At 46.0% G+C, this 22,389-nt stretch overlaps 1 protein-coding gene across 1 annotated transcript; it reads right to left on the bottom strand.

Moving 5' to 3' along the window:
* Positions 1–467: 467 nt before the first annotated feature.
* Positions 468–22,001, bottom strand: LOC144490051 (atypical kinase COQ8A, mitochondrial-like; the record flags this gene model as incomplete). The annotated part of the gene is made up of 4 exons (XM_078207863.1): positions 21,783–22,001; positions 19,925–20,263; positions 8,121–8,187; positions 468–542 (listed from the first exon to the last, which is right to left on the bottom strand). Coding segments are annotated over exons 1-4 (658 nt in total), but the record flags the coding sequence as incomplete, so codon positions are not given.
* Positions 22,002–22,389: the final 388 nt, after the last annotated feature.

Genomic DNA, 22,389 nt, shown 5'->3' with positions numbered 1-22,389 from the left:
TCTAATTTGCCCTCTTGTACATTCCCAATCCTATTCACTCCACCTCCAGCTGCCCAGGTCCCAAACTCTGGAATACCCTCCCTACACATCTCCATCTATCTACTTTGCTTTCCTCCTTGAAGGCACTCCTTAAAAACCACCCGTTAGACCAGGCTTTGGGTCACCTGCCCTAATGCTGCCTTATGTAGCTGTGTGTCAGGCTGGCTCTGAGAACACGCCTGTCAACTGACTTGTGACATTTCATGGTATTAAAGGTGCTACATAAATGGTGTTGTTTCCCAACCAGTCCAAACAGCCCCTTTGTGCAAGTCCCACCCACTGCAACCAGTCTCTGTCCAATAAGAAGATAGTTCAGTCACAAGTGACAAGAACAGAAGCAGGTGTGACGGACCTAGACCTCAAGTCCATGACAAGCAGCTGCTCTCTCAGGAGTAAGGTACCTCAACGCTGAACATGCTTCCACTTACCCTCCCGCTCCTCGGGCCTCCACGTCTTCTTGGCAACTTCTGCCAAGGCTCCAATTCCAAGACCTACAGCCAAACCTGTTCAAAGAGAAACAAGAAGAGTGAGCACTTGGTCAGGAAGCCATCTCCATCAACAGCCAGAAGATTATTGAGGAATTCAAATAATCTCCCGGCGATGGCTCATTGAGGAAGGTATAGTAACCATGGCCAGAATGGCCTCAGGTGGAGGTGCCTCCAAGCTAACATTCACTAACTCCCCAGTCATTATAATCAGAAAATCACCACAGGATCTTTCCAAATCCCTCTGAGCAAGAAGACTGACCTGGTTTTCAGAATCTCATCCAGTAGATGGCATCTTTGGCAGTTCATCACTCCCTCGATGCTATAATGGAGTGTCAGCTAGACTCAACTGGACAAAGACCATAAATTAAATTTAGTGGAGAGAAAAGTGAAACAGGTTGTAGGGGATTCCTTCCCCCCCAACCAATTGGTCCACTAATGTCCTTTTGGGAAAGAAATCTGCCAGCCTGTCTCAATCTGGCCTACACTTGACTCCAGACTCTTAGCAACGTGGTTGACCTTTGACTGCCCTCTGAAATGGCCTGGCGAGCCACTCAGTTATATCACAAAGAACAGGACATTCGGCCCTTCTAACCTACTCTGGCAATCAATAAGATCTTCTACCTCAACCCCACCTTGCTACACTATTCCCTTAATGCCCAAATATCTACCTTGAGCCTACTCAATGGCTGATCATCCATGGAATCCCAACCCTTTGAGTGAAAAGATTTCTCATCTCAGTCCTAAATGGCTGAGCCCTTATTCTGAGACTACGACCCCTTGTTCGAAACTCCCCGACCAGGAGAAACATCCTCCCTAGCAAGCCCTTCAAGCGCAGTGGTTAGCACTGCTGCCTCACAGCGCCAGGGGCCCAGGTTCGATTTCCGGCTTGGGTCACTGTCTGTGTGGAGTTTGCACGTTCTCCCCGTGTTTGTGTGGGTTTCCTCCGGGTGCTCCAGTTTCCTCCCACAGTCCAAAGACGTCCGGGTTAGGTGGATCGGCCATGCTAAATTGCCCCTTAGTGTCAGGGGAAACGAGCTAGTATGAATGCATGGGCTTATGGGGATAGGGCCTGGATGGGATTGTGGTTGGTGCAGACTCGATGGGCTGAATGGCCTCCTTCTGCACTGTAGGATTCTATGATGATTCTACTTTCTCAACTACTGATGTTAGGCTGACCAGTCTATGGTTCCCTCTTCCTCCTTTGTGGGGTAGAGTGTGGGTAGAGTTGAGGAACCACAAAGGCAAAAAAACCATAATGGGAGTTATGTACAGGCCTCCTGACAGTGGTCAGGACCAGGGGCACAAAATGCACCACGAAATAGAAAGGGCATGTCAGAAAGGCAAGGTCACAGTGATCATGGGGGATTTCAATATGCAGGTGGACTGGGTAAATAATGTTGCCAGTGGACCCAAAGAAAGGGAATTCATTGAATGTTTACAGGATGGCTTTTTGGAACAGCTTGTGATGGAGCCCACGAGGGAACAGGCTATTCTGGACTTAGTGTTATGTAATGAGCCAGACGTGATAAAAGATCTTAAAGTAAGGGAACACTTAGGAAGCAGTGATCATAATATGGTAGAATTCAGTCTGCAATTTGAAAGAAGGAAGGCAGAATCAGATGTGAAGGTTCTACAGTTAAATAAAGGTAATTACAGGCGCATGAGGGAGGAACTGACAAAAATCGACTGGAAGCAGAGCCTAATGGGAAAGACAGTAGAACAGCAATGGCAGGAGTTTCTGGGAGTAATTGAGGACACAGTGCAGAGGTTCATCCCAAACAAAAGAAAGGTTATCAGAGGGGGGATTAGGCAGCCATGGCTGACAAAGGAAGTCAGGGAATGCATCAAGGCAAAAGAGAGAGCCTATAATGTGGCAAAGAGTAGTGGGAAGTCAGAAGATTGGGAAGGCTATAAAAACAAACAGAGGATAACAAAGAGAGAAATAAGGAAGGAGAGGATCAAATATGAAGGTAGGCTAGCCAGTAACATTAGGAATGATAGTAAAAGTTTCTTTAAATACATTAAAAACAAACGGGAGGCAAAAGTAGACATTGGGCCGCTCCAAAATGACGCTGGTAATCTAGTGATGGGAGACAAGGAAATAGCTGAGGAACTTAATAAGTACTTTGCGTCAGTCTTCACAGTAGAAGACATGAGTAATATCCCAACAATTCAGGAAAGTCAGGGGGCAGAGTTGAATATGGTTGCCATCACAAAGGAGAAAGTGCTAGAGAAACTAAAAGGTCTGAAAATTGATAAATCTCCGGGCCCAGATGGGCTACATCCTAGAGTTCTAAAGGAGATAGCTGAAGAAATAGTGGAGGCGTTAGTTATGATCTTTCAAAAGTCACTGGAGTCAGGGAAAGTCCCAGAGGATTGGAAAATCGCTGTTGTAACCCCACTGTTCAAGAAGGGAACAAGAAAAAAGATGGAAAATTATAGGCCAATTAGCCTAACCTCAGTTGTTGGCAAAATTCTAGAATCCATCGTTAAGGATGAGATTTCTAAATTCTTGGAAGTGCAGGGTCGGATTAAGACAAGTCAGCATGGATTTAGTAAGGGGAGGTCGTGCCTGACAAACCTGTTAGAGTTCTTTGAAGAGATAACAAATAGGTTAGACCAAGGAGAGCCAATGGATGTTATCTATCTTGACTTCCAAAAGGCCTTTGACAAGGTGCCTCACGGGAGACTGCTGAGTAAAATAAGGGCCCATGGTATTCGAGGCAAGGTACTAACATGGATTGACGATTGGCTGTCAGACAGAAGGCAGAGAGTTGGGATAAAAGGTTCTTTCTCAGAATGGCAACCGGTGACAAGTGGTGTCCCGCAGGGTTCAGTGTTGGGGCCACAGCTGTTCTCTTTATATATTAACGATCTAGATGACGGGACTGGGGGCATTCTGGCCAAGTTTGCCGATGATACAAAGATAGGTGGAGGGGCAGGTAGTATTGAGGAGGTGGGGAGGCTGCAGAAAGATTTAGACAGTTTAGGAGAGTGGTCCAAGAAGTGGCTGATGAAATTCAACGTGGGCAAGTGCGAGGTCGTACACTTTGGAAAAAAGAATAGAGGCATGGACTATTTTCTAAACGGTGACAAAATTCATAATGCTAAAGTGCAAAGGGACTTGGGAGTCCTAGTCCAGGATTCTCTAAAGGTAAACTTGCAGGTTGAGTCCGTAATTAAGAAAGCAAATGTAATGTTGTCATTTATCTCAAGAGGCTTGGAATACAAAAGCAGGGATGTACTTCTGAGGCTTTATAAAGCACTGGTTAGGCCCCATTTGGAGTACTGTGAGCAATTTTGGGCCCCACACCTCAGGAAGGACATACTAGCACTGGAGCGGGTCCAGCGGAGATTCACACGGATGATCCCAGGAATGGTAGGCCTGACATACGATGAACGTCTGAGGATCGTGGGATTATATTCATTGGAGTTTAGGAGGTTGAGGGGAGATCTGATAGAAACTTACAAGATAATGAACGGCTTAGATAGGATGGACGTAGGGAAGTTGTTTCCATTAACAGGGGAGACTAGGACGCGGGGGCACAGCCTTAGAATAAAAGGGAGTCACTTTAGAACAGAGATGAGGAGAAATTTCTTCAGCCAGAGAGTGGTGGGTCTGTGGAATTCATTGCCACAGAGGGCTGTGGAGGCCGAGACGTTGAGCGTCTTCAAGACAGAAATTGATAAATTCTTGAATTCTCGAGGAATTAAGGGCTATGGGGAGAGAGCGGGTAAATGGAGTTGAAATCAACCATGATTGAATGGTGGAGTGGACTCGATGGGCCGAATGGCCTTACTTCCGTTCCTATGTCTTATGGTCTTATGGTCTTTTTCTAGTAGCAGAATAATGTTTGTTACCTTCTAATCCATGGGGATCATTCACAAAATTAAGGAATTCTGGGAAGTTAAAAACCATTATGGCTTTTTGTATCCCATGGGATGGAGCAATCACAGCATTTCTTGCCCGTTCCTTACCCCTCGAGAAGGTTTTCTCTTTATGTTTACCCACCGAGAGGTTTCTGCCCCTTCCAGTTGGTTCCAATGGCTCCACATTCCAAGGGAATCATAATCAACCAAATTTCACTATAGAATCATAGAAATCATAGAAACCCTACAGTGCAGAAGGAGGCCATTCGGCCCATCGAGTCTGCACCGACCACAATCCCACCCAGGCCCTACCCCCACATATTTACCCGCTAATCCCGCTAACCTACGTATCTCAGAACTCTAAGGGGCAATTTTTAACCTGGCCAATCAACCTAACCCGCACATCTTTGGACTGTGGGAGGAAACCGGAGCACCCGGAGGAAACCCACGCAGGCACGAGGAGAATGTGCAAACTCCACACAGACAGTGACCCGAGCCGGGAATCGAACCCAGGTCCCTGGAGCTGTGAAGCAGCAGTGCTAACCACTGTGCTACCGTGCCGCCCTATAAGAATGTAGAAATCACTCCACCATTTGGCAGAGATTTTCCACTCAAAGGGATGGACGATTGTAACCAGTAGCACAAGGTAAAAATGAAGCGATAGCACATTGCCTAAAATCAATCGACCTGATGTAAAATGGGGGGTTTTGTGTGTGTGTGTGTGTGTGTGTGTGTGTGTGTGTGTGTGTGTGTGTGGGGTGGGGGGGGGGTTTGTGTGTGTGTGTGTGGGGGGGGATGGTTTGTGTGTGTGTGTGTGTGTGTGTGTGTGTGGGGGGTGGGGGGGGGTTTGTGTGTGTGTGTGGGGGGGGGGATGGTTTGTGTGTGTGTGTGGGGTGGGGGGGGGGGTTTGTGTGTGTGTGTGGGGGGGGGGATGGTTTGTGTGTGTGTGTGTGTGTGTGGGGTGGGGGGGGGGGGTTTGTGTGTGTGTGTGTGTGTGTGTGTGTGGTGGGGGGGGGGTTTGTGTGTGTGTGTGTGGGGGGGGGATGGTTTGTGTGTGTGTGTGTGTGGGGGGGGGGTGGGGGGGGGGGGTTTGTGTGTGTGTGTGGGGGGGGGATGGTTTGTGTGTGTGTGTGGGGTGGGGGGGGGGGTTTGTGTGTGTGTGTGGGGTGGGGGGGGGGGTTTGTGTGTGTGTGTGGGGGTGGAGGGGTGGTTGTGTGTGTGTGTGTGTGTGTGGATGGCAGAGAATGCTCACTATCTCTCAGCTCTCTCCTCTTGATAAAATTACTCCCAGAGAATGATAAATGTTTCAAACTATATTCCGAACAAGGTAAGAGACACAAAATGTACCAGGTACTACTGCACTACACCAGGCGGTGCCTGAATGAGTACATGCTTCACTTGGCCTGGACTTGCTAAACAGGTTGTCTCCTGTCTGTCCCGCCCTTTTAACTGGAGCACTCCGAGTTCACAATACCTGATCCAGCAGCTGTGAGCCTCACGCACAACAACGCCTCTCTACCCTTCGGCTGACAGCTCCAAGGTTTCTCTCACAACTAAGGTCAATTGAGTTGTGGGCGTGATCTGTCAGCGATGTTTACAGAGCTGTTCAAAATGATGAAAAATTCTTCTGCAGGAAATAGGGAGAGGCTGACTTCACTGGCAGGAAGGTCAGTAACGAGGGGGCTCTAGTTTAAAAGGTGAGGAGCGGAGATCATTTTAAAACATAGTGAGTTATGAGAATTGCCCGAAAGGGTGAATGGAATAGTAAGTTTAAAACTGGAATTGGAAAAATGCTTCAAAAGTAAAAATTAGCAGGGCAATGGGGAAATAGCAATATAGTCGGACTAACACGAAGATCTTTCAAAAGGGTTGGCAAAGACACAATGGGCCGAATGGCAACCTTGAGTATTGTATCATTTGATGTGATTCCATCTGCCCTCTGAAAGCCCCTCTGGTTGGGAGGAAAACTTGAATTTACTGGAGCAAGATGATTAATAGGGATCAGATCGGTGGCACAGTGGTTAGCTCTGCTGCCTCACAGAGCCAGGGACCGGGGTTCAATTCTGGCCTCGGGTGACTGAGTTTGCATGTTCCCCCCGTGTCTGCGTGGGTTTCCCACGGGGGCTCTGGTTTCCTCCCACAGTCCAAAGATGTGCGTTGGTGCATTGGCCATGTTCAATTGCCCCTTAGTGTCAGGGGGATCAGCAGGGTTAATACATGGGGTTATGGGGTTACGGCCTGGGTAGGATTGTGGTCGGTGCAGACTTGATGGGCCGAATGGCCTCCTGTAGACATTCTAATCTATAAGATCAGCCTGGACAGTGTTTGGGATGGTCAATTCTGACTGATGAACCCTAACAAGATGGTAGCAATTAGGGTTCACACTCAAAGCAAAAGGTACCGTTTTTTTCCCTCAAAGAAATTATCAGAATGTGGAATCTATTAGTACAAGGAGTTGATGAGACCCAGTCAACAAACTCAATCAATGCTTCTAAAAGATAAGACAAAGGATAAGGGCTGGGAAGCAGGAAGAGGGGAGATACAGCAACTCCAACATGGAGCTAGCTCGAGATGGGCAGATTTACACCGTAAACAGTAATCCCTGTGGAGAGCTGCTAAGTATGCACAGGGGTGGACACAGACACCGCAACCCTCATCCCCACCCAACCCTGATTGCTGTTAAAGTCAGCCCAAGGAACTGTAGTTCCTTATGGGGGAGATGGTTTACTGTGAAGTAATAACCATCTATAAACAGAAAAAGAGTTTTGCAACCCTCCAAATGCCTTAGACATCACACTCAAGTGTCACAGTATATAAAAACAAAGCAGGAAAGCCAGGCATTCTGTACTGTTTTGATGCTGGCCTACAGTCAGAATTTTAGAAGCACCTGCCATTCTGTACATTTCCCTCTCCCAAATGCAGTTAAAGTCTAAATGAGCTCAGACTATGACCCGGATTTTGTTCCAGATTGCGTCAGGCAGGTTCTGGGAAGGGAGTAGAACATCTCGCAACAACAGCTAAATGGTGTTTTCACATGGAGGTGACTGTGTGACAGGCCCTCTCCCCGGCAGTGACGGGGTGTGCTTCCTGACACTGAACATCAAGATCATTATTTGTATTAATTAACACATTCCCAGCAAGCCTCTACGCCTGAACATGGGAGATGCACCAACACTGAAATAACCCCAGAGCACTGCACAGCTATCCAGACAAATCTATAACTCTCTACCTCACATCTCTCCAGACAAATCTATAACTCTCTACCTCACATCTCTCCACACTATCTGTCACCAAGTGAACCTTGTTCTCAAACAGCCCCTCATCTCCAATCCTACCCTGGCTCCATTGCTGCCAACCTCTTCAATCACCTCAAACTTAATTTCTCCCACACCAGCCTCATTGGAACCCCAGGCTTTGCCTAATAGAGATAACAGTATCTTCACACCCACCTGAGCAGGCACTCAGTTTAATGTCTCCTCCAAAGGACAACACCCTCCAACAACACAGTATTCTTTCAGCGTTGTTAAACAATCTGGACCCACAGCCTTTGAGTTGAGGAGAATCAGCAAGCACTCGCTTAGAATCACACTGACTCACCTGTCCTCCCCACTCTATCTACCAGGATCGATGCACAAGAACGCTGCCATTCACCATCTTTAACTGAGTCACCGCGACACAAAGTGACAGACACAGAAGGGTCAGAAAACGCTCCAAGTGCCTTACCTCCGAAGTTGGCCAGCCGACCGATTCGAGTGGATGGTACTTTGCGTTCACGTGCCCGCTCGCTGAGCTAGGGAAATAAAACAAAGACAATGAGGTCAAATGGAGGGGAGGGCGAGAGAGAAAAACCTGTCCACAGCCTCAGGATGTCCCAGTGTGAAAACCATGGCTCAGCTGCTAGAACAAAAATAGTCATGGATTCAAGTCCCAGTCTAGAGACCGGGGCACAAAAATCTATGCTGATTCTCAGAGTGCTAGGGTCCCAGCACTGATCCCTACAATACCACTCATCACTGCCTGTCATTTGGAAAATGACCCGTTTATTCCTACTCTTTGTCTCCTGTCTGGTAACCAGTTTTCTATTCTTCTCAACACACCACACCCAATCCCATTTAATTTTATACGCTCATCTCTTGAGACTTTGTCGAAAATCTTCTGAAAGTCCAAATAAACCACTTCCATTGGCTCCCCCTCATTAACTCTACTAGTTACATCCTCGAAAAATTCCAGTAGGTTTGTCAAGCATGATTTCCCTTTCGTAAATCCACGCTGACTGTCCAATTTGTCAATTGTTTTCCAAGGACTCTGTTGTAAGTTGTTTTTATAATGACTCTAGCATTTTCTCCACTATCGACACGGGGTGGCACAGTGGTTAGCACTGCAGCCTCATAGCGCCAGGGTCCCAGGTTCAATTCCGGCCTCATGTCACTGTCTGTGTGGAGTTTGCGCATTCGTCTTTGTGGGTTTCCTCCGGGAGCTCCGGTTTCCTCCCACACTCCAAAGATGTGCAGCTTATATGTGGGATTATATTCATTGGAGTTTAGGAGGTTGAGGGGAGATCTGATAGAAACTTACAAGATAATGAACGGCTTAGATAGGATGGACGTAGGGAAGTTGTTTCCATTAGCAGGGGAGACTAGGACGCGGGGGCACAGCCTTAGAATAAAAGGGAGTCACTTGAGAACAGAGATGAGGAGAAATTTCTTCAGCCAGAGAGTGGTAGGTCTGTGGAATTCATTGCCACAGAGGGCTGTGGAGGCCGAGACGTTGAGCGTCTTCAAGACAGAAATTGATAAATTCTTGATTTCTCGAGGAATTAAGGGCTATGGGGAGAGAGCGGGTAAATGGAGTTGAAATCAACCATGATTGAATGGTGGAGTGGACTCGATGGGCCGAATGGCCTTACTTCCGCTCCTATGTCTTATGGTCTTATGGTTAGGTTGATTGGCCATGGTAAATTGAGCCTAGCGTCAGGGGATTAGCAGGATAAATGCGTGAGGTTACGGGAATAGGGCCAGGGTGAGATTATGGTTGGTACAGACTTGATGGGCCGAATGGCCTCCTTCTGTACTGTAGGGATTCTATGACATCAGGCTTCACACCCCCATTCAGACAATCATGCCTGTGCCAGCTCTCTGATGTGGAGATGCCGGCGTTGGACTGGGGTAAGCACAGTAAAAAGTCTCACAACACCAGGTTAAAGTCCAACAGGTTTATTTGGTAGCACAAGCCACTAGCTTTTAGAGCGCTGCTCCTTCGTCAGGTGAGTGGGAGTTCTGTTCATAAACAGGGCATATAAAGACATAAACTCAATTTGCGAACAGAACTCCCACTTACCTGATGAAGGGGCAGCTAGTGGCTTGTGGTACCAAATAAACCTGTTGGACTTTAACCTGGTGTTGTGAGACTTCTTACTGTGTTTACCCCAGTCCAGCGCCAGCAGCTCCACATCATGGCTTTCCCTAGAACCCAAGTATTTATCCAATTTCTTTTTTAATTCTCTTCTAAACAATCCCAGTATGTTATTGTTACACTGACAACAACTTAAGATCATCAGTCGAGCTGGTAACATGACCCAGTCACACTTTAATACACAGGGACCCATCCTCTGCAGCCAAAAGGAATATGTTCAAGCCTTGCATTTTTTTTTAAATCACTCGGGAGTTTCGGGAGCCTATAGTTCCCCGTTACTTTCTCCATGACAACGCCTCAGCCAGAGTAGACTTGGCACCCAATCAGCTCTTGTAGTATAAATTGTGATTATTTGAAATTCTTGTCCTGATGAGTGCAGGATGAAAACCTTCAGCAACGTATCGCTATTCAGCCATATCCCTTCTGTATGTTACTATCAAATCTGCTTTCACCTTTCCTTCATTCAGACAGTGCATTCCAGATCACAAAGATAATTCTCTTCATTTCTATTAATTTTTTAACCATTTATCTTAAATCTGTCCCCTCTGGTCACCAATATACCTGTTGTTGATAATGGATTCTCCTCATTTACTCTGACAAAATTGTTGTGACTGTGAATGCCTTGATTAAATCTCCCCTTAACCTTCTTTGCTCCAAGGAGAATAATACCAGAGGATTTCTTGGAACATCCTGAGACTGTGGAAGGCACTGTCGAAATGTAAGCTTTTCTTCCTGATTTTGGGGATTGGTCTCAGTAGTCTTATCTGCATCACCTTCACGGTCTAAACTGAAGCTTTGGATTACAGTGACCAGTGCCACACATCCCCTGGGCTCCGGTTTGTAGGGTACTGTTGTATGCCATCCAGAACTTTGCTGTCCATAATACTTTTCTCTTCTCACCCCGAAGGAGAGTGAAAGGGAGGACCACAAAGAGGCTGAATACGAGAGAAGGGGCAGGGTTTAGCTGCAGACTGCAGTCTTCACTTCCCAAAAATGGGCCTGACTAACAAAGAGAAGGAAAGTAATCCAGGAGGATTGGAGTGAATAGGAGAGTTGGCCACTGTGTTTCTTTCACACCCTCCCCACTAACGAAAGGTCACCAGCCTTATATGGTACACAATCAAAGTAAAAACTATTTAAGCAGATAAAATACATACACAAGTAGAGCTTCCAGCTGGCTGGAGAACAAGTATGCTGGACTCATTAAGCTTTCATGTCTCAAACTTTTCTCAAAGCACACTAAAAAGGTTATTGGACCATAACATTTTTTTTTATTCGTGGGACATGGGCGTCACTGGCTGGTCAGTATTTATTGCCCATCCCTAGCTGCCTGAGGGCAGTTGAGAGTCAAGCACATTGCTGTGGCTCTGGAGTCACATGTAGGCCAGACCAGGTAAGGACGACAGATTTCCTTCCATAAAAGGACACGAGTGAACCAGATGGGTTTTAATGACAATCGACAATGGTTTCATGGCCATCAATAGATTCTTAATTCCAGATTTTTTTTATTGAATTCAAATTTCGCCACCTGCAGTCGCAGGATTCGAACCCGGGTTCCCAGAGCATTAGCTGAGTTTCTGGATTAGTAGTCTAGCAATAATACCACTAGGCCATCACCTCCCCTATCTAACTTATCCTTAATACACAAGTCACAGCACTACTGAAAGAAAAACTTGCATTTATATAGCACCTTTCATAACCTTTAGACACCCCAAAGCACTCTGCAGTCAATAAAGTACTGATTGCATTGTGCTTGTATTGTAGGAAACTCAGCAGCCAATTGGTACACAGCAAGCTCTCAAATAAACAGCAAGGAAAACTGATGGTGAGGTTCGTTCTTAAAGTTCTTTGACAGGGTCCCCTGTTAAAGGCAGTCCAATAAGAACAGTCACTACTATCCAAACATGGAATGTCAATAGTTGATTGGGATGTGTAATAAAACCAGCTCGAATCAAATTCTCAATTATTTAGCTAAGGAAATGTTGTGGTCTCGTTAGTACCCTGCTCCAAGTCTTGTACCACTCCAGAGACCCAAGCACAAAGTCTAGGTTAACACGCCAATGTAGAACTGAGGGACTGCTGCACTGTCAGAGGCGCCAACTTGCACAGAAGGCCCCGTCAGCTGTATCAATTTGTCTCCATATTTAAGGAAGGGTGCACTCTGAGGCAGTACAGCAAAGGTTCATTAGATTGATTCCTGGGATGAGAGGCTGAGGAAACTGGGTCTATATTCTCTGGCGGAGTTTAGAATGGGGAATGATCTCATTGAAATAGTCAAGATTATGAAGAGGCTTGATAGAGTAGATAGTGAGAGGGTGTTTCCCCTGGCCAGGAATTGTAGAACAAGGTTTCAGGATAAGAGACTGATTTAGGACTGAGACGAGAAATGCCTCCATCAAAGGGTTGTGAATCTTTGGAGTTCTCTAGCCCAGTGGGTTGTGGACGTTCCATCATTATTTAAGGCTGAGATAGATAGATTTTTGGTCTCTGAGAATGAAGGGATATGGGGAGTCGGTGAAAAAATGGATTTTAAGTTAAGATCAGCCATGATCACATTCAATGGCTGAGCAGGGCTACACGGCCAATTCCTGCACCCATTCTGAATGTTTCCAAAAGTCACTTAGAAATATTATTTTGTCATTATCATATATTATTGTGGGAGCTGCTATTTCAATGAGATCATTCCCCATTCTATATGCTATATGCAAAGTGGTTGAGGCATTTACTAAATTATAATAATTACTAGAAACATAGAAACTAGAAGCAGGAGGAGGCCATTCGGCCCTTCGAGCCTGCTCCGCCATTCATTTTGATCATGGCTGATCATCGAATTCAATATCCTGATTCCCCTTTCCCTCCATATCCCTTGATCCCTTTAGCCCCAAGAGCTATATCTAATTTCTTCCTGAAATCAGACAACATTTTGGCCTCAACTACATTCTGTGGGAGTGAATTCCACACATTCACCACTCTCTGGGTGAAGAAATTTCTCCTCACCTCAGTTCTAAAAGTTTTACTCCTTATCCTCAAACTATGACCCCTAGTTCTGGATTCCCCCACCATTGGGAACATTCTTTCTGAATCTACCCTGTCTAACCTTGTTAGAATTTTATAAGTTTCTCTGAGATCCCCTCTCACTCTTCTAAACTCCTGTGAATATAATCCTAACCGACTTAGTCTCTCCTCATATGACAGACCTGCCACCCCAGGAATCAGCCTGGTAAACCTTCGCTGTACTCGCTCTATAGCAAGGACAGAATTCCTCAGATATGGACACCAAAACTGAACACAATAGTCCAGGTGTGGCCTCACCAATGCCCTATACAATTGCAGCAAACCATCCCTATCCCTACATTCAAATTCTCTGAAGGCCAACATACCATATTATTTCTTTACTGCCTGCTGCACCTGAGTGCTTACTTTCAGTGACTGATGCACAAGGACTCCAAGGTCTTGTTGAGTATCCACCTCTCTCAATTTACACCCATTCAAGTAATAATCTGTCTTCCTATTATTGCTACCAAAGTGGATAACCTCACATTTATCCACATTATACTGCATCTGTCATGCAGATACCCACATTCAGCCTGTCCAAATCACACTGAAGCATCTCTGCATCCTCCTCACAGCTCACCCTCCCAATCAACTTTGTACCATCTGCAAAGTTTGAGATAATACATTCAGTTCCCTCTTCCAAAGCATTAATAATGTGAACAGTGGGATCCCAGCACTAGTCACTGACTGCCAATCAGAAAAAGACCCATCTATGCCAACTCTTTGCTTCCTATCTGCTAACCAGCTTTATATCCATCACAAAACATTACCTGTAATCCCATGTGCTTTAACTTTACATAGTAGTCTGTTACTTGAGACCTTGTCAAAAGCCTTCTGAAAGTCTAAATAAACCACATCCACTGGTTCTCCTCAGTCAACTCTGCTAGTTACATCCTCAAAAAATTCCAATAGATTCGTCAAGCACGATTTCTCTTGTGCAAATCCATGCTGACTCTGTCTGATTATACCACTGCCTTCCAAATGCCGAGTTATGAAATCCTTTTTAATAGACTCTAGCAACCTCCCCAGTACCGATGTTAGGCTCACTGGTCTATAGTTCCCTGTTTTCTCTTTACCTACCTTTTTGAATAGCAAGCTTACATTAACTACCCTCCAATCTGTAGGAACCAATCCAGAGTCCAAAGAATTTTAGAAAATAACCACCAATGGATCTATATTTCCAGGACCACTTCCTTAAATTCTCTGGGATGAAGATTACCAGGACCTGGAGATTTATCCACCTTCAATTCCATCAATTTCCCCAAAACCATTACTTTATTAATGCTGATTTCCTTCAGCTCCTCACTAAAACATGTTTCTCTCAGCACTTCTGGTACATTATTCATGTCTTCCTTTGAGAACAGTAAGAAGTCTCACAACACCAGGTTAAAGTCCAACAGGTTTATTTGGTAGCACGAGCTTTCGGAGCGCTGCTCCTTCATCAGGTGAGTGCAGGATTTGTTTCACAAACAGGGTATATACAGACACAAACTCAATTACAAGGTAATGGTTGGAATGCAAGTCTGAACAGGTAATCAAGTCTTTACAGGTGCAGACATGCAAGTGGAGAGAGGGTTAAGCACAGGTTAAAGAGGTGCGAATCGTCTCAAGCCAGGACAGTTAGTGAGATTTTGCAAGCCCAGGCAAGTTGTGGGGGTTACAGATAGTGTGACGTGAACCCAAGATCCCGGTTAAGGCTGGTTTCATGTGCAGAACTTGGCTATCAGTTTCTGCGCAGCAATCCTGCATTGTCGTGTGTCTTGAAGGCCGCCTTGGAGAACGTTTACCCGAAGATCAGAGGCTGAATGCCCGTGACTGCTGAAGTGCTCCCCGATTGGAAGGGAAAACTCCTGCCTGGTGATTGTCGAGCGGTGTTCATTCATCTGTTGTCATAGCCTCTGCATGGTCTCCCCAATGTACCATGCCTCAGGACATCCTTTCCTGCAGCGTATCAGATAGACAACGCTGGCCAAGTTGCAAAAGTATGTACCGTGTACCTGGTAGATGGTGTTCTCACGTGAGATGATGGCATCCGTGTCGATGATCCGGCACGTCTTGCAGAGGTTGTTGTGGCAGGCTTGTGCGGTGTCGTGGTCACTGTTCTCCTGAAGACTCGATCACCTGTCGGGGAGCACTTCAACAGTCAAGAGCATTCAGCCTCTGATCTTCGGGTAAGCGTTCTCCAAGGCGGCCTTCAAGACACACGATAGCGCAAAATAGCCAAGCAGAAACTGATAGCCAAGTTCCGCACACGAAGACGGCCTCAACCAGGATCTTGGGTTCCTGTCACACTATCTGTAACCCCCACAACTTGTCTGGGCTTGCAAAATCTCACTAACTGTCCTGGCTTGAGACGATTTATACCTCGTTAACCTGTGCTTAACCCTCTCTCCACTCTCATTGTCTGCACCTGTAAAGACTTGATTACCTGTAAAGACTTGCATTCCAACCATTATCTTATAATTGAGTTTGTGTCTATATATGTCCTCTTTGTGAAACAAATCCTGCATTCACCTGATGAAGGAGCAGCGCTCCGAAAGCTCGTGCTACCAAATAAACCTGTTGGACTTTAACCTGGTGTTGTGAGACTACTTACTGTGCCCACCCCAGTCCAACGCCGGCATCTCCACATTATTCCTTTGAGAAGACTGAAGCAAAGTACAAATTTAATTCCACAGCATTTCTTTATTCCTCCTGTTTCTGACTAAAGGAGTCCATCTTTTTTTCTTTACTTATCGATAGAAACTTACAGACAGTTTTTATGTTCCCCGCTAGCTTCCCTACATTTTTCCCTTCTTAAATCAATCACTTGGTCCTCCTTTGCTGAATTTTAAGCTGCTCCCAATCCTTAGGCCTATTGCCTTTTCTTGCCAGTTTGTATGCTTCTTCCTTGAATCTGATTCTATCTCTAATTTCCCTTGTAGGCCGTGGTTTGGCCACAATTCCAACTCTTGCACCAAACAGGAATAAACAACTTCTGGAGTTCACCTACTCGTTCTTCAAACGTCTGCCATTGCCTGTCCACTGTCTTTCCTTTCAGTAATGTTTCCCGGTCCATCATGGCCAATTCATGCTTCATACCATTTACTGAGATTCAGGATCCTGGTCTCAGAATCAACTACGTCACTATCCACCTGACAAAGAATTCTACCATCTTATGGTCACTCATCCCCAAGGGCACTCTCACACCTAGATTGCCAGCTAATCCTTTCTCATTGCACAACACCCAGTCCAAGATGACCTGATCCCTTGTTGGTTCCTCAACACATTGCTCCAGAAAACTATCCCCTATGCACTCCAGAAATGCCTCCTCTATTGTACTGGGACTAATTTAACTCTCCCAATCTATATGCAGATTAAAGTCACCCATAATCACAGATGTTCCTTTAACACATGCATCTCTGATTTCCTGTCTAATGCTTTTTCCAACATTACCATCATAGTTTGGTGCTCTGTATACCACCCCCACCAATGTTTATTGCCTCTTGTTGTTTCTTAACTCGACCCATACAGATTCCACATCATCTATGCTAATATCTCCCCTCAATATTGTATCAATATCATCTTTAATCAACAATGCAACTCCATCACCTTTTCATTTCCATCTGCCCTTCCTAAACACTGAATAGCCCTCAAGGTTTAGTTCCCATCCTTGCTCACCTTGGAGCCACATCTCCATAATGCCAACTATATCATACCCCTTTACATCTGTCTGTACAACTGATTCGTCTATTTTGTTTCGAGTGCTCCGTGCATTCAGATACAAAACTTTAAGGTGAGCACTTTTAACATTTCTTTTCCCTTTCCTACCTTTTTTTTTTTTACTTGGTCCTTATCTGACTCTGGCTTTTGATTTCTCCGCCTATCACTTTCCTTATTCTCCTTACTGTCTTTTCCTCTTGTTCTTAATTCCTCCTGCTCTGAATCCTTGCAAAGGTTCCCACCCCCCTGCCATATTAGTTTAAACCCTCCGCAACCACTCTAGCAAATCCCTCCCCCCCCCCAAGGAAATCAATCCCAATCCTGCCCAGGTGTAACCCGCCCAGTTTGTACAGGTCCCACCTCCCCCAGAAGAGGTCCCAATGCCCCAGGAATCTGAAACCCTCCTCCTCCTCACGCCATCTCTTCAGCCTCGTATTCACCCTACGTATCCTGCTGTTTCTGCTCTGACTAGCACGTGGCACTGGGTAGTAATCCTGAGATCACTACCTTTGAGGTCCTACTTTTCAGCTTGCTTCCTCGCTCCCTATATTCTGCTTTTAGGACCTCATCCCTTTTTTTTCACCTATGTCGTCTGTACCAACACGACTACCACTGGCTGCTCGCCCTCCCCCTTCAGAATGTCCTGCAGTCGCTCCGAGACATCCTTGACCCCAGCACCAGGGAGGCAACAGACCATCCTGGAGTCTCGTTTGCGGCCTCAGAAATGCCTATCTATTCCCCTACATACTACATGTCAAAGGCAGTGGCGTTGGGAGAGGCAGTGGCGTAGTGGTATTGTCATTGGACTAGTGATCCAGAGACCCAGCGGAGTGCTCTGGGGACCCGGGTTCGAATCCCACCATGGCAGATGGTGAAATAAGAATTCAATAAAAATCTGGAATAGAAAGTCCAATGTAATCATTGTCGATTGTCATAAAAACCCATCTGGTTCACAAATAAATCTGCCATCCTTACCCGGTCTGGCCTATATGTGACATCAGATCCACAACAATGTCCTCTCAAGTGGCCTGGCCGAGCCACTGGGTTGGAGGGCAATTAGGGATGGGCAATAATGACAGCAATGCCCACATCCCATGAATGAATAACAAGAAAATTGGTTGAAAAGTGTTTTGGTGTGAAAGGTATTACATGAACACTTTCGGAATGTGGTTTCCGGGTGAGTTCTCCATGCTCTATAACAGGCTGGGGTGATCGAAGCACTCTGGTTACTCCTGAATGTAAATGTGTCACTGCGTAGATGGGTGGGTGCATTGCTTGGTGTGCGTGTGGATGATGAGGGAAGGAGGCACAGACTAAGCTGGCAGTCCGAGTATAGGGAACTGAGGAACGGTCTATTCGAGGTCTTTAAGATGACTGAAGGAATTGATAGAGAGAAAAACATTTTCCTGAGATGGGGACATCAGAGCAAAGGAATCATCACCTAAAAATTAGAGCGAAGCCATTCAGGTGATGTCAGGAAACACTTCTTCACACAAAGGGTAGTGGAAATCTGGAGTTCTTCCCCTGCCCCAGCGCACCCCAGAAAGAAAACTGTTGAGTCTAACGGTCAAATTAACAATTTTTTTTATTCATTCGTGGGACATGGGCGTCGCTGGCTGGGCCAGCATATATTGCCCATCCCTAGTTGCCTGAGGGCAGTGGAGAGTCAACCACATTGGCTGTAGCTCTGGAGTCATGTGTAGGCCAGACCGGGTAAGGACGGCAGATTTCCTTCCCTAAAGGGTATTAGTGAACCAGATGGGTTTTTCCGACAATCGGCAATGGTTTCATGGTCATCAGTAAATTCTTAATTCCAGATGTTTTTATTGAATTCAAATACCGCCTTGGTGGGATTCGAACCCGGATCTCCAGAACATTAGCTGAACTTCTGGATGAATAGTCTAGCAATAATGTCACTAGGCCATCACCGATTAACAATATCAAAGCTGAGATTGGGTATTAAAGGTTACAGAAGCAAAAGGGGGGTCTGATGGAGCAAAGATACAGATCCACCATGATCTAATTGTATGATGGATTAGACACAAGATGCTGAATGATCTGTTCCTATTGCTAATGTATGATGGTGTGTGTAAGCTCCTTAACTTTATTTTTTTGGTGTGTTTGCGTATGCATCTGGTTTTCTTGTATTCTCTCTTCCAACTCTTCATTCTTTCTTCCACCTTCTTCCGTCGGGAAAAAGGTACAGAAGTCTGAGGTCACGTACCAACCGACTCAAGAACAGCTTCTTCCCGGCTGCCGTCAGACTTTTGAATGGACCTACCATCTATTAAGTTGATCTTTCTCTACACCCTAGCTATGACTGTAACACTACATTCTGCACTCTCTCCTTTCCTTCTCTATGAACGGTATGCTTTGTCTAGCGCGCAAGAAACAATACTTTTCATTGTGTACTAATACATGAGACAATAATAAATCAAATCAAATGCATCTGATCCCACTACTGGTAAATAGTAACAGTAATGATTTCATTAGTATAAATTAAATCGTAAATCCTAATAGGGTTCAGGAACAGAGACACCCGGGGTTGTATGTACATAAATCTCGGAAGGTGGCATTGCAAATAGTTATAAAAACAAGATGGGATCCTTGGCTTTAAACGTTTGGGCATCGAGTACAAAAGCAAGGAATTATACTGAACCTTTTTAATAACACTGGTCAGGTCTGAACAGAAGTGATATGTTCAATTCTGGGCACCACACTTTAGGAAGAATGGCAAGGCCTCAGCATGGTAGCAAAGATGGGGGTGCCGAGTTCTGGAGAAGCTGGGATTGTTCTCCTGAGGCCAGCGAAGTTGAGGGGAGACTTAATTGAGGCATTCAAAATCATGAACAGTTTTGGATAGAGTAAATAAAAGAGGAACTGGTGCCAACGGCAGGAGGGATCAGTAGCCAGGGAACAAGGTTTTAGGGTAATTGTTAGAAGCAGAGGGTAGCTGAGGAGAATGTGTTATTTATGCAGCAAGTTATTGGGATCTGGACTCCACAACCTGAAATTGGGAATTAGATAAACACTTGAAGGGGAAGAATTGCAGAGCTGAGGATGAAGCGGGGAAGTGGATTTGTCACTAGATTGAGTGAATTATATAACTGCAGCTGCTTGTTGATCAGAACTGTGCAGTAAGGCTAAGAGGCGATTCTAAAATTACACTCTCCACATCAGCGCAAACATGGCCAAGTAACTGGAGCCCAACATTTCTTTCAAGAGTGAGTGAACAGTGAAGAGCAGCTTCCGGAAGCTTCTATCACCCACGTGGACTTTAAGTTTGCAATCGCTGATCAATGCGTTGGGATTAGCGGAGTCCAGCCACACTGACAATGCGGGGGTAGAATGGAACGTACCATCTGTCTGTAAGGCTTGTCTGTGGGAGTTACTTTGGACTCTCGCGCCTTGTCAATATCTTCAGCTGTTAGCCCACTGACGGAGCGGTGGTCTTGATGGAAGGACCGCCTCTGGGTCCCAGACGAGAAGGGGCTGCTCGATTCCCTGGAACGTCCGGCAAAGACGCCAGCTTCTTTCTCGGGAGACGCTGGGTCAAAGGTCACAGAGTCAACAGGCTCCTGGTGAGCGTCTGTGGCGAAGTCTTCCGTTGACCCCTCAGAGGCCGTGCCGTCGAGGTTCCACTTTGAAGCAAAATCCGTGTCCAGTTCCGAGAGGTTCTCTTGCTGTGTCACAACGTCCTAGAATCAGAAAATAAATAAAGGGCAGGTATTTAATCACCAGCAAAAGCCCAGCAAAGCCCGCAGCACATCTCCCATACAACAGATAAACCACTACTGGTGATAAAACATGGGCAGCAGGCAACATGCCTTTGGAGGGAAGTCAGAGAAGGTTCACTAGGTTGGTTCCTGGGGTGAAGGGGTTGTCTTATTAAAGTTAAAAGTTTACTATTAGTCACAAGTCAGGTTACATTAGCACTGCAATGAAGTTACTGTGAAAATCCCCTAGTTGCCACACTCCTGTGCCTGTTCGGGTACCCTGAGGGATAATTTAGCACGGCCAATGCACCTAACCAGCTCATCTTCGGACTGTGGGAGGAAACCAGAGGAAACCCACACAGACATGGGGAGAACATGCAGACTCTGCACAGACAGTAACTTAAGCCAGGAATTGAACCTAGGTCCCTGGCACTGAGAGGCAGCTAACCACTGTGCCGCCCCGGAAGGGTTGAGCAGGTTAGGCCTACACTCATTGGAGTTTAGACAAATAAGAGGTGATATTCCCCTCAGAGGGGAATCTGGGGTGGACACGGATGCACAGTGGTTAGCACTACTGCTTCACAGCTCCAGGAACTCGGGTTCAGTTCCAGCCTTGGTGGATGTGTGCAGTTTGCACGTTCCCCCTGTGTCTGCGTGGGTTTCCTCCCACACTCCAAAGATGTGCGGGTTAGGTAGATTTTCCATGATAAATTGCCCCTTAGTGCCCCAAGATGTGTAGGTTAGGGGGATTAGCCATGGGAAATGTGTGGGGTTACAGGAATAGGGCAGGGTAGAGGGCCTGGGTAAGATATTCTGTCAGAGAGTCGGTGCAGGCACGATGGGTCAAATGGCCTCTTCTGCATTGTGGGCATTCTATATTATTGAAACATTTAAGATTCTGGGGGACTCGATGGTTTAGATGCTGAGAGGATGTTCCCTTCATTGGGGAATCGAGAATGAGGGGGCACAGATTAGAAAATAGGGATCTCCAATTCAAGATGAAGAGGAATTTCTTCTCTAAGGATCATTAGCTTTTGGAATTCTCTTCCTCAGAGCGCAGTGGAGGCTGGGTCATTGAATATATTCAAGACTGAGCTGAACTAATGTTTGATCTATAAGAGAGTATAGAATAGAATAGAATCCCTACAGTGCAGAAGGAGGCCATTCGGCCCATCGAGTCTGCACTGACCACAATCCCACCCAGGCCCTATCCCCATAACCCCACAGATTTACCCCACTAATCCCCCTGATACCAGGGTCAATTCAGCACGACCAATAAACCTAACCTGCACATCAAAGGGTTATGAGGACCAGGCAGAAAGTGAGGCCACGATCAGATCAGCCATTATCTTACTGAATGGTGAAGCAGGTGAGGGACCAAACGGCCTACTTCTCCCACCACCTTCTCAAGGGCAATTAGGGATGGGCAATAAATGTTGGTCTAGCCTGCAATGCTCATGTCCCCCGGATGAATTAACATATATAAAACGTGGTTCTGTACCTGCACCTTTCCCACTGCCGTACTGAAAGCATCTTCGGCAGATGCATGCCAGTCCCTGGCCATTGTCAGGGCTTCCCCGCTCGACGCAGCAGCACGCATCTGTATGGTCTGGTTTTCAATGATGGCCTGGCTTAGCTTGGCTAGACCCCTCATCAACATGATCACATCACTCGCCATGGCGACGTTTCCGATTTAATTTTCCACTGCAGAAACACAAGGTACAAATCAACAAGCGAGAACACCAACAGAGAAAGCACCCCAGCAAACGACAGCACCCTGAAACAAAGCTGCATTTCAAACTCAAACCTCCTCACTTTTCTCAGAGATCACAAAGCCCGTCACACACTGGCAGTAACAGTATTCGGTAGTTAAATGCGACATACCTTTTGTGTCCCACGATTATGCTCAATGAAAACAACCACACTGTATTTATACATCGCTTTTAATGTAATCAAAAGTCCAAGGCACTTCACAGGAATGTTAGACAATAAACACTGAGCCACATGGGACAGTGTTAGGCCAAGTGACCAAAACCTTGGGCAGAGAGATAGATTTCAGGAGTGTCTTGAAGATGGGAGACAGTGGCAGAGTGGTATTGTCAATGGAC

The sequence above is a fragment of the Mustelus asterias genome, unplaced genomic scaffold, assembly GCF_964213995.1.
Source record: "Mustelus asterias unplaced genomic scaffold, sMusAst1.hap1.1 HAP1_SCAFFOLD_2813, whole genome shotgun sequence".
Taxonomy (NCBI): domain Eukaryota; kingdom Metazoa; phylum Chordata; class Chondrichthyes; order Carcharhiniformes; family Triakidae; genus Mustelus; species Mustelus asterias.
This window is presented reverse-complemented; position numbering and strand designations above follow the sequence as displayed.